At 38.0% G+C, this 12,812-nt stretch overlaps 1 protein-coding gene across 3 annotated transcripts in view; it reads left to right on the top strand.

Moving 5' to 3' along the window:
• Positions 1–877: 877 nt before the first annotated feature.
• LOC124595413 (zinc finger protein 346-like) overlaps positions 878–12,812 on the top strand; it is a 127,946-nt gene continuing 116,011 nt past the window's right edge. The window contains exons 1-2 of one of the 3 annotated variants that reach the window (XM_047134144.1): positions 878–1,015; positions 5,376–5,418. In XM_047134144.1, the coding sequence (XP_046990100.1) occupies positions 5,402–5,418 (17 nt within the window). In that variant the 5' untranslated portion in view covers positions 878–1,015; positions 5,376–5,401. The remainder of the gene's footprint in view (positions 1,016–5,375; positions 5,419–12,812) is intronic. The other 2 variants (XM_047134143.1, XM_047134146.1) reach the window with 2 other exon arrangements.

Raw genomic sequence — 12,812 nt, 5'->3', positions numbered from 1 at the left:
TTTAAATTCAGTGCATTAATGCAATCTTAGTAAATGAATATTGTAAAATGATCCTTTCATATAGCGTTCATAAAAAAAGGACGATCATTCCACTGGGGACCTGTGGAAGGTACATGGCTTATTTGTTTTAGTTGTAAATATATGTCATGTATTATTGTTTTTCTGACATATTCTACATCCTGGAGGACCTCCTCACTACGGATCAATTGGAATGAAAGTAAATCTCATGTATTCTAATCTAATTGTTGTTGCCACAGTCTAATTGTAGCGCTCGTGACATTGCTGAATTATTTTCTCATTTATCAGAATGCCCTGAGCTAATATCATTAGTGCGCAATAATACAGATTTTGTCGTGTATTTTTAATTGCAAACGGCTACAGTTTAAAATCCAGATATTGTCCTAACAGATGTTGTAGATTTGAAATCGCGGGGCCGTTCAGGTCAGCACATCGACAGGGTCATATTTTGGACTGTTGCCAACTAATGTACATACTGGTCTAAATCTGCCACTGTCGATGCTAATGTTCCTTAAACTTGTAAGTATAACTGGATCTTTGTATCACTAGTATGCATGGACGTGAAACAAAAGTAAGTAGCATATTATTAAATTGAAATTTGAAAACGTAATATCATTAGACGATGTCTTTGTATGTCTTTTATACTAAAGTCACATCATGCGACCCTTCGGTTTCTGTCATTTAAACTTGTTCCTACGTTATTAATTGTTTTGCTACGTACGTCAAGACCAATCGAGTCACTAACAATATAGAAAACTGACAAATAAGCCGCAAGTGGTTGTAGTTTTGTTTACGTACAATGGCAGGCCTGTCAATCTGCGGGGTTACGGCCACAGAATATCTTTGTTGCACTATTGGTCGAAAGAGTATCGTCTGTCATATTGTCAAAGATAGTGTGTTTCGTTTGTTGCAGGATTTGATTTGAATCGAAATAAATAAATAAATAAGTAAATAGTCAGCAGTGCTTCAGCAGGTGGCAAGTGGTCTACTGAACTTGGTGTGTATTAAGTGCATCATTAGTTCTTAATGATAGGGAATGCATTGGAAGTTCCACAATGCAATTTCTGACATTTGTTTGGTTTTGCCGGTGTCTTTCGTTAGGTACGATTTGGATTCAGAACATAAATATCAGAACTTGTAGCTGTTTTTAAACGTTCTTGATTGTGTAGTTATTTTACTATCGAATAATACTGAGTAATATTGTGGTATTCCACACGTCGGCTAATAATGGTGCGTCGTTGAAAGGAAGTTCTTTCGATGTGAGTGAAATGTATTTCTGATTTCAAATGTTAAAGGCATATAATTTGTTTATTAAAGTCTTAAGCCCATAAGAAGGCCATCTTAAGCAGAATTAAGTAACAGGAGATTGCCCGTGGGTTTTATTTTGCTGGGAAACCGTGTTTTTTTGTGGGAATTTGAATGTTCGTACCGATGATTGAGGCGTGCAGAAGACAAAAGAAATCGAAGCATCCAGCGTAAGTCACATGAGACTGTACTACGCACTTCTACAATATCTGTATGTTGAATGTTAAGGAAACAATTTCTCCCACAAGAAGAAATATTTGTGTATCTTCTGTTGTCCTGTAAACAAACAATTTAGTCGTCTTTGACAGGTTGTGATCATACTTAATATCGTTACTTTTTTCTTTTGCAAGAAAACTATTAATCTCATGTAAGACAAGTACTGCAAGATAGTAAAGAACAAGTTAGATCATGAATACATCTATGTAAATATCAAATGTTTCATTTGTGTCCAATCGTCCTAACGGTAGGAGTTGCAATTTCATGAAAACATAATCTATCTTTTATTCCTCCATTATAAATCTGGGACAGGCCTTCAGTTTCATTAACACTCTACAATAGTTTTCAGGAAGTTCCTGCCTCTGCTGTTAGGGTGTCTTTCTTTATCATTTGAGGGAAATGTATTGCAAATGTGTAGTAAATAAATGATGCGAGATCCTTCCTATTCTAAGTACTAGATGAAATGATACACTTCTTCATTGAAGAAAGAAGAAGGTTGTGGACATTTTGGGGATTTTGCATTAGATGTTCATCACCATCATGAAAGACACTTCTAATATTTCAAGTCTCAAAACGAACCTGCCCTTGTAACAGGTGTTGTAGGAGCATCCTGCTTATGATTAATCCATTAGAGCTACATCTCTTGTCATTATGTAATTTGGACTGTTGACACCACTCATTTTTGTGATTGTTTTCATGAGGTGCTGCAGGTGATCTTTCTCCCGACAGAAAGATCAGGTGCAGAAGTAAAATTTTTGAAATAAGTAAGTGTAACAGTGGAATGGATTTTTGTAGTTCTGAGGAAACACTTGTCAAGTTGTAAAAATATTGCCTTTTAAAACTTATTGATTCTGTTTGTCAGCAACTTCTCAAATATCACACAAATTTATGGATCAGTTTGAAATGACTTTTTCTTGGCAATTCCCAGAATATTCCAAGAAATGTTTAAAGTCAGCATAGTGGAATTCCACATTAAAAATTGCTACACACTGCTCATTGCCTCTCTCTCTCTCTCTCTCTCTCTCTCTCTACATGTATCACCTCACACACCATTCACATTTACACATGACTTCAGGACCACAAACATGCTATTGCAATCACACCTCTATTACATCTAAATATCTTCACTTGTGTCTGCCTAAAAACTGAATCAGCATCCCACCTGCCACCTCCCTCACCTAACCCAAGGTGAGTTGCCAGTGTGCACCACAGACATGTGATTGCTGCCACAACTCTGTTGTATCTAAATGTCTTCACTTGTGTCTGGTTGAAAACTGAGTCGGCATCCCTCCCCCAGCCCTAGGTGAGTTGCAAGCTTTTCCTATAAACATCATACTGGTAGAATATTGTTAACATTATGTGTAAGAGGTGTGCTCAGCTCATTTTAATGTTATTGGGAAAATTTTTATAGATATTGAGGAAAAATTTTAAATTTCACCGTATTTAATAAAGTGCCATTTAGAAGACAATGAAGTGAAAATGTTGTGTAGCAGTGTGCTAAATGTCCAATTTCATACATTTAGACCAATTTTAGTGTGTAGTTTAAAGATGGTCTCCATCAGTTGATAGGCATGTAGCATAATATTCAAAAATTTACATATGTGTGCTATAGTAATACCATACAGTTGGCGAGAACAAGCCATTGAGCAGAATGTGACACAAATAACAATCATATTGAAAGTGATCATAACCACATTTATTTGAACAATAAAAATCTGTGCAAACAAGGGAAAGAATAGTTTTTCATAATTGTTGAAAGCTCTCAATGAAGTAGTTTTTTTTTTTCTGTTGATTTTCCCCATCCATCTGGTAAATGAGATTTACTAATTCACCAGCGTGCCAGATTTCCCATCTCTCCTTTTCCAAGCTGGTGTGCCATATGACATTAATATTCCATTTTTGGAACAGATTTGCTGAACAATCGAAAGGAAACAATATCATAGGTAATTGCCAGTAGTTTGTCCCCAATGACAAACAGAGCCATGAACAGCTTCCATGAATGGTACCTAATGAGGAGGTGAAGTGGTTAAGACACTGGACTCATATTCAGTAAGAAAGGGATTTGAGTCTATTTCCATACAGCTTAATGTAGTTTTAATATGAAGTCACCAAAATGCTTGAAGTAAATGGTACTGATTACCTCATGTAGGTCAGGGCTGATTTTTGTCTCCAACCGTGCCCAATACAAACTAATACTCCACCTCCAGTGACCTAGACAATTGTAGGTAATCCATAAACCTGTATTTGCCACCTATGAATGAGGTCAGTACTGTAGTGGGGCTAGCAGCTGTCAGTCGAATACTTAAAAATGCTGGCAAAATTTATCTCAGTGATACAACATAAACTTATGTGACTTTTCTTTAAGGTGGTCTGATGTTACCCTATCCTTGTTCCAAATTACTGTTTGAGGTGACTTAGTGATCTTGCACTGGATGGCATTCAGGAGAAGCCAGATTCATTTCCTTGTCTATTGCTGTTGCAGTCTTCAGCCCAAAGACTATTTTGATGCAGTTATCCCTCCTAGTCTATAATCTGTTCAACCCCCTTTGTCAGAAAAGCACACAAATATATTTTTAAAAATTAGAGAAACCCCAAAGGTATACCGAATTTGTACATGCATTCTCTACTGCTCTCCAGTTGCTAGTGTTAAATTTTAGAACATGATGCCCAAAATAGTAAGTTTCATTTGAAACTTCATTTGATAGTTGTAGACATTCAGGGAATACAGCAAAATCTGATATAATCGGCTGAGAAACATCTCTAAAACCTGACATCACAAGCTTAGATTGTATCGAATAGTGAAAGATATCGACCTGTCCCAGCATTTGCTGTAATTGATTTAGGTTGAACCATATATTCTGAAGAGCAAGATTGTGTTCTGAATCTGACTGCGAGACAGATTTTGGTTTCCTGATGTGATAGTGGTATTTCTCCATAAGAGTTTCAATTTTAGTGTCATTTTACATGGCATATGTACAGGAAATACACATTAATTGAACTTAGTCAATTTCACCAGTTTGTTGCCTACAAGTCTCATTTTTCACTGATATTACAAGTGTCGCACCCTAAACATTTTCATTGTTATACACGTTTCAATCACTTTCTACACATAAAAGTCCTAAGAAATTTGTCTTTTATGAAAGACCACTAGAAGTTTTGTTTTGAAAGTGTTTATTAAATCTGAGCAGAAGTGGCCAAAATGTAATGACAAGTCCGATTAGTTAACAAACATTGTCTAACTAAATTTAGTTATCATTACTGGAGAAATCATTGGGAGGTACTGTTGGATTATTATATTTGCCGATTTGTAAATTCACTAATGTTGCATAATAAATTTAGTCTTAAGTTTTGATAATGTGTCAGTGTAATACAGAAATTTCATATAGTCTTCAATTTATTTCCAGTGTTGTAGACAGTAAAAGGAAAACAAAAGAAAGATCATTTAATACTGATTCGTATTGCTGATGCTTAATTTTTTTTTTTTTTTTAACTTTTGTATGCATGAAGCAAAGGTGAGAAATAACGAAGTGAAAATCTAAGCAGGTTTTATCAATGTTTTAAGAAGAAAGGGAGCAAAGAATGTGTGTGCCATACACTATAGTTTTCTGTTATAATGATCCATAAATCTTTTGGTTGAATCGTCTTCAAAATTATATGTGATCTGACTTGAAATTCCCATTGATGGTGTGGTCCTCACTAATGATATAATTAATATTTGTAGGCAATGTTTTATTTTACTGATAAACTAGCCGTATAAAAATGAGTATCACTTTAGAAGAACTTCTGTACTGTTTGAATAGACTAATAGTTCGTTCTGTTTATGTTCCATTAAACAGAAATTGAAGGCAGATAATTTGGGAAAATGGAAAACACAATGAGGTAAGCTTTAGCTCTTTTCTTTTCCATACATTACATTTAAAGGGTAGCTACATTTTAAATATAGAAGTTATACAGTGCAGTATTATTTTGCTTGGTGTGATTGACTGAGTTAGCTGTGGCATTCATGTTCTTGCAGAGTACCTTTTTAAATCTCTTTCTGTTTTAGTTTCAAAATCCGTAATCTTTACCAGTGGCAGGTGGCAGGTGGTAGTCTTCCAACTACTAGTGGTGTATGTGGAGCTTCGTGCTTTTCTTCAAGTTCACAACCCGTGCTAGGTTTAAAAAAATTTAATAAGGTTCATCTTATGAGAAATTCCCTGTAGCAATTTGAAACATTTGTTTGTTGTTTTATATTGTGAGTAAATATCAAAATAAGTAAATTACAGTGTGACATACTGGAATAAAACATCACTTTATTCTTGAGAGGTTATCCACATGTTCATGGACAGGCACAATGAAGAAGACTGCAAAGCATTTAAGCTTTTGGACAAAAAAAGTCCTCCTTCAGAAATAGAAAACACACACACACACACACACACACACACGGCCTCTGTCTCCAGCCGCGCAGTGGCCTGACTGTGGACTTACAGTGTGCAGCAATCTGGGGTGAGTGGTTGGGTAAGGAGTGGGAATGGAGCAGGGAGAGGGAGGAATAGTAGGATAGGGATTGGGGAAGATGATGTGCTGCCTATGAGAGCATGCAGGGAGGTGGTGGACACAGTATAGGGCTGTTATGTATGGTTGGGTTGGGCAGCTGTACTAAGTTGTGTATGTGTGTGTGTGTGTGTGGGGGGGGGGGGGGGGGGGTGAGGAGGAGGAAAGGCTGTAGGTGCATTGGTGGAATAGAAGACATGTGAAGTGCTGGAATGTGGGTGGGGAGGGTGATTGGTAAGTGAAGGAGAGGGAGTAGCGAAGGTTGAGGCCAACACTTTTATGGGACACCGAGTGAGGTGGCACAGTGGTTAGCACACTGGACTCGGATTCGGAAGGACGACGATTCAAACCTTCATCCAGCCATCCTGATTTAGATTTTCTGGATTTCCCTAAATTGCTCCATGCAAATGCCAGGATGATTCCTTTGAAAAGGCATGGCTGACTTCCTTCCCCATCCTTCCGTAATCTGATGGGACTGACGGCCTCACTGTTTGGTCCCCTCCCTCAAATCAGCCAACCAACAAATGTTTATGGGTACAAAGGAAATGTTGTCAGGAGATTTCCCACTATTGTAATTCAGAAAAGCTGGTGTTGATAGGAGGGATCCAGATGGTGCAGGCTGTGAAGCAGTCGTTGAAGTGAAGCATGTAGTGTTGGGAAGCATGTTCAGAACTGGGTGGTCCAGCTAACTTTTGGCCACAGTTTGGCCTTTCATATGGAGAAACAGCATGTTGGTTGTCATTCCCTCATAGAAGGCAGCTCAGTGGTTGTAGCTTAGTTTGTAGATCACATGGCTGCTTTCACAGATAGCCCTGCCTTTGATGGGATAGGTGATGCCTGTGACCGGCCTGGAGTAGGTGGAGCTGGGAGGATGTATGAGGCAGTTCATGCATCTAGGTCTGTTGTAGGGATACAAGCTGTGAGATGAGGGGTTGGGAGCAGGGGTGGAGTAGGGACGGATGTGATGTACAAACTAAGGTGGAATCATTGTGCTGCTTTGTACTTGGACATGACAACTAACAGGCTATTTTTCCGCATGAACGGCGACCACAGAACTGTAACCAAGAGACAGCTGGACCACCAGTTGCTAAATATGCTGCCTAACATGATTTACTTCATCTCAATGACAGCTCCCGACTCTGCACATAGCAGCTTTAGCCTGTCCACACAACCTACCTGCATGCTTTCAAACGCATCACATCGTCTACTCTACCCCTACCCAATTATCCTTTCCACTTTACACCCCACGCCTGCTCCTTACCGCATCACCCACCCCAGATTGCATGCACGTGTAGTTTTGTGTGTGTGTGTGTGTGTGTGTGTGTGTGTGTGTGTGTGTTTTTTTCTATTTCTGAAAAAGACGTTTTTGTCTGAAAACTTGAATGTTTAGCAGCCTTTTCATCATGCCTATCTACAACTCAATAGCTCCTCTATGTGGTGTATAGCAATCTATCCTTTTCATAATGTTGTTATAAACAGAACAGAATGGGTTATATAGCTGCTTCTTGTTCAGTGGTAATTTTGAGTTCATTCTGAGTTACAGAACTGGGATTTTCAGCGAACAGAATTGCTTTTTAGTGTGTTAGATTTTTTCCAATTTTTTTAGGGCTCTTTTGTGACACTTAGACATAAATTAATGCAGTTTAAATGCTTGTAATTTTATTACCAACATGTCAGTGCACTCATCATCAGTTGCAGACTGTTTTACCAATTCTGTTTCACAGTTTCATCATCCATTTTATCATCCCTACCGTCAGAAACTTCAGCACTGTAATGTAATGACAAGTACACTTTTTTTCCAAAACATGCCTCACTTTTTCTAGCTTCCATTTGCCCTATAAGGCCATACTGTGATTTTGAATGGAATGAAGTTTTAAGGGAGACCACATCAGATCATCTAAAATCTTATTTACATCCTTGATACTTTGACCTTTTAGTACTGACTCATGAAATTTCACCTCCAGGTCACATGCACCACTTTCATGTCCACTGATTTCAGTTTTTTGTTCACAAATCTTATAACACGTACACAGTTTTATACCTTGTTTTACATTGATTCTCGTAGCACGTAATGTTTTCTTCTGAATCGTTTATATTGGACCTTAGCAATATCAAATCTTGCTGTCTCCACTCAGCTCTGAAAAATTTTTGAGGTGTTTCTTTTACAGATGTGTAGGTCATTAAATGATGTGGTGTTCTAAGTAATTTTTGACACTACACAAATTCATATTTTTTTTTATTAGCCAATATAAGGTTCACACAGGTAATTACAAACATGTTCGCTGTTGTGTGTGCCTTACACTATTTTTCCACATAGTCCTCACATCAGCTCAGATACTTGTCCCATCATGGGCACTAAATTTGAGATGCCCCTGTGGTAGAATTCAATTGATTTATTGTGGAACTACCATCGGACTCCTATCTTGGCTTCAACATTGTATGTGAATAACTGTACTCCCAGGAAGCAGATCAGAAACACGGAAATCATCCTCTGCCCTGTTGCAGATGATTCAGTGTATCCAATTGCTTAGGCATCCACCATCATGAAGCCTTCTGGTACTGTAAGGAATCTGTAATGTCATTGTTAACACTCCCATACAAAATATCAGGCTCCTGGAAAATGACCGTGAGGTGCACACGCAGATCCGGTTTCACCATTGCATCCATACAGGAAATGTTGTCACCAGTCAGTGATGAATGCAGCTTCCCTGAATGCTCATTGTCATGCAAGTCTTCACGATCTCTTGTGAACTCACACCACCACCACCACCACCACCACCACCACCACCACCACGACAACCTCCTCCTCCTCCTCCTCCTCCTCCTTGTGTGTCTCAAAGTGACACGCATTTCCCCATAGGTGGGCTGTTTTTCCGCATTGATTCTGAAGAGTGATCATCCCTTGCTCCACTGAAAATGAATAGCACTTATTGAATGTGTGAAGTATAACAGCCATCTTAATAGCTGACAGCAGCACTATGCCATGAAGCTACCAGTAGATAAGACTGGGCCAGTCCAAGAAGGTTCACCACTGGGACTGGATACGTTGACTTTCCATTTACAATCATAATATGGCTAAAAAAAGAATAGGGGCAAAATTTTTCTGACTCACTCTCATAATTAACTGAGTACTATGTCATTTGGAAATGTATTTCATTGCAAATGGAACGATAAGTGGCTGCACCGCAAATAAATATTACCTGTCTCACAGAAAGACAAAGAGCAACTGAGCCAAATGGACTGACTGTCGCATGTCGTTGATGTTGAACATTACATGTCAATGATTGTTGCTTTTTTTCATACCTGTGAAGGTTCCAAGCAAGCTACTGCAGGCTCACAAAACACTTTCTTATTACTGTGAGCAGGTGGGTAGCTGCACAGATAAATACAAGATATTATAGTCTTTCAGGAATTAATGAAATAAATTTTTCACATATAAGGTTAATTTGTCTGCCTAGAATAATTGATGTTCAAGCATGTAAATTTTATAACACTGTATCTGAAGCAGTGGACTTCAAGCCTGAGTGGACTTACTTGGAATGGCCGTTTCATCACAGCGAAAAGTATTTTGCTTTCGTATTTATTTGTGTAGCTATATTAATAGAAAACCAATTAATATTTTTAGGTTATTAGAATATTTACAAGTTTTTGGATTATTTAAGACCAAAACTAGGCTCTCAACAGGATGGACAAATGTAGTATAAGCATTTTTCGATGCCTCTGTAATTTTTCCAGAAATGGCAAAGCAACATACATTAACATTTTTTGTAATTTTCTTTCTAACTTTACTGCTTCAATAATTATGTTTCTTGTAACTATATGCGTCTCTTAACTTCTGCAAAAAAGCTTCATAAAGATCTGAGTTATGAGTATTTCTATAGGTAAGTACCACTTTCCGTGGACATTCTTGCAAAGCCAAATTGTCATAACATCACTACGTTGAAAATTCAGTATAAAAGAAAGTTTGTCTTTAGACCAAAAAATTCTCCTAATTCTTAATTCTGAGCAGATGTGCAAAGCTTTGTGAAAATCTGAGGTGGTGGAATACAAATCCTAGAATTATTGCATGACTTAACATGGAATGACCTGGCTGTTTTTTGCACTACAGCTTATAAATGTAAAATTACTCTCACAGTTAAAATCCAAATCAGATAACTTCTCTGACAACCCATCCCTGCAGACTTGTTACACGGTAGCTGCTTCAAATTCGGTTGGCAGAAGAAATTCTTGTTGCCAGTATTTGACTGTAAAAGGGAGAAAGGATATGTATAATTGTCCTGGGTTAATTCCCAATCCTGTCTGCTGTATACCTGTAGTGAGGGCCGTTTAAAGTTTTGGTCTGATAAAAATATTAAGTGCAGCAGACCATTTGGTGCTTTTGAGATAAGTAAATTATGTCCAGGCATCAGGTTTCATACTTTCTCTTCTCTTTCACTGCTATCAGTGGCCTGACTGTGACACTACATTCCATATACACCCATCGCATTCCCCTTCCCTAAAACAGTTACATGTAACAAGCAAGCCACCGTAGAAGCATAACCAGAAAGTTCTTGGTAAGGTAGCATGGAATAATTACAAAATAAATTATTTGGGTTCTTATAGATTAAAATAAACTACATAGTTTCAGTAAGTGAACATGATGTCTACAGTAGACATTCACCCCATTGGGATGTGTGAATCATGTTCTTCTTTAAGGGCATTAAAAAAATTAAAATTGAATAGTCAAAAAAAGAGACATGATCCACTTCATCCCATTCCCCTGCATTAAATTTTTGAGTGTTCACTGTCTTGTTAGTGTATTAGAGGTGCTGCAACCTATTTTCATGTAAGGTGGCTGCAACCTATTTTCATGTAAGGTGGTATCTTTGATGGCTGAAACTGGTTATTAAAAATACATGTCATAGGGTCGTTCCATGTCAGTTCAACCAGGGGCTCCAGCTCATAGTCTCAGATTTGACTGAAATTCAGTACACTAATTCTGCCATGTGTGGAACACTCATGTACAAAGTATTAGTTTCCCCTACCAATTGGTTCCAGAATTATGACTTGTGAAAAAAGGTGGCGTGACCCGGTAATTGCAACCCGCATCTGGCAATGTATCTTCAGGCCCAACTTCAGGTCTTAATAACTTTGGAGCTATTCCACACAATGCAGTGAAATTTTTACAACCCAGTAACATCCATTTAGAGAACACACTCCATGAACCAAAACGCCAACATATTTCTGAGGGAAAATGAAAAATTCCAAAATGCGATTAAAAAAATGTAATACGTTAAAAGGTACATATTGTAGGTGCCCTCTATGCCAAATATAGTTCACTCAAAAAGGGTATAAAATTTTTTGTGGTAAGCTTAATGTGGCCTAAACACACACAGAACTCATCTTGCCCATATCAGTCACAAAAACTGAGTTACACGCACACGAAAATACAAAAATTTGAAAAATTACCTCAAAAACATGGATTTTCGAAGTGTGGTAGCACAAAAGAGACAAGTGGTATCCAAGCCAAATTTCACACACTGCATAAGTAGACCATAATGGTATATATCTCAAAATTTCAGCATGTTATTGCAAGACATTTGTGCACAATGGAAGTTGACAGATGTATTTGGTGATGTGGCCATTGTTCCACAACACAGTTTTCTAAAAACATATCGTAAACTGTTCTGCTTCTTCTTATCCTTTCCCACAACTGTTTAATCACTAAGCAACAACATATAGACAGATTAACACAACCTACCATTAATGTTTACTGCACCTTAATTGCTAAAAACTAGTCGATTGTGCTTTGAACAGAAGTTCTCCCACACTTTAGCTACTTACTCTGTACATTGAGTGGCAAATTGTACTGTCTTCCTGACACTGTGGTAGGAACTGGAACTGTCATAAGAATTTGTTCAAAAGGAATCCAACACCTGTCTGCCAAACGTGGCCAATGAAATGATTGTGCTGGTCCTATGAAGTTCACAAATACCTCACCTTCTGCTTCACAGCACTCTGCAACACATCCTAAGTACCATTTGTCATCATAAGCAGCAATAACATAGCAAACTGGTTGTGTGTTGCTGCTTTTGCTTCTGAATCCTGAGTCAGACACACTGTGAAGACACATGTTGTGCATGAACCTATAGTTATGACCCGACAGTCTGCTCATCTGCACATTGTCAAGAGTCTGCTGGAGAGAAGTGATGATGGCTTCTTGTGCCTGCAACAGTTTTAACATGTTCTAGTCTGCTTTTTACCAACTCTTCGACTTATTTCACCTCATCTTTCGAAACATAGAATGATTGTATGCCAGAGATATTTTTCTGTACCCAGGTAAATAATTGAAGAGGTGTTAGAATGTGACCTTCTGTAGGGTTCTGCAGGCTAGCTCGTGATGCCATGCACTTAATGGTAGCACCAATACCATCACATTCATTTTTACCATGACTTGTTGCGAAACAATTCCATTCTGCGTGAATCTGAAAATCATGGTAATGCATGCATAAATTTTTGAGGTTTTTACAGTTTTTGTACTGACTAGCTGCCCCATCACTGAAGTATTTCGCAAAATGTATGTGAGGCAGCTTGTTTTTCACATATTCCATGACAGTGTGAATGCGGGCATGAACTGCAATGGCATCATGAATTAAACAGTCACTAAAAACGTACAGGTTCATGACAGGCTCATCACCTGCTTCACGTCTATAGTAAATCGCAAATGGCTGGAGAGTTACTTGACTGTTGTCCCAGTGATA

Source organism: Schistocerca americana, chromosome 2 (assembly GCF_021461395.2).
Source record: "Schistocerca americana isolate TAMUIC-IGC-003095 chromosome 2, iqSchAmer2.1, whole genome shotgun sequence".
NCBI lineage: Eukaryota > Metazoa > Arthropoda > Insecta > Orthoptera > Acrididae > Schistocerca > Schistocerca americana.
This window is presented reverse-complemented; position numbering and strand designations above follow the sequence as displayed.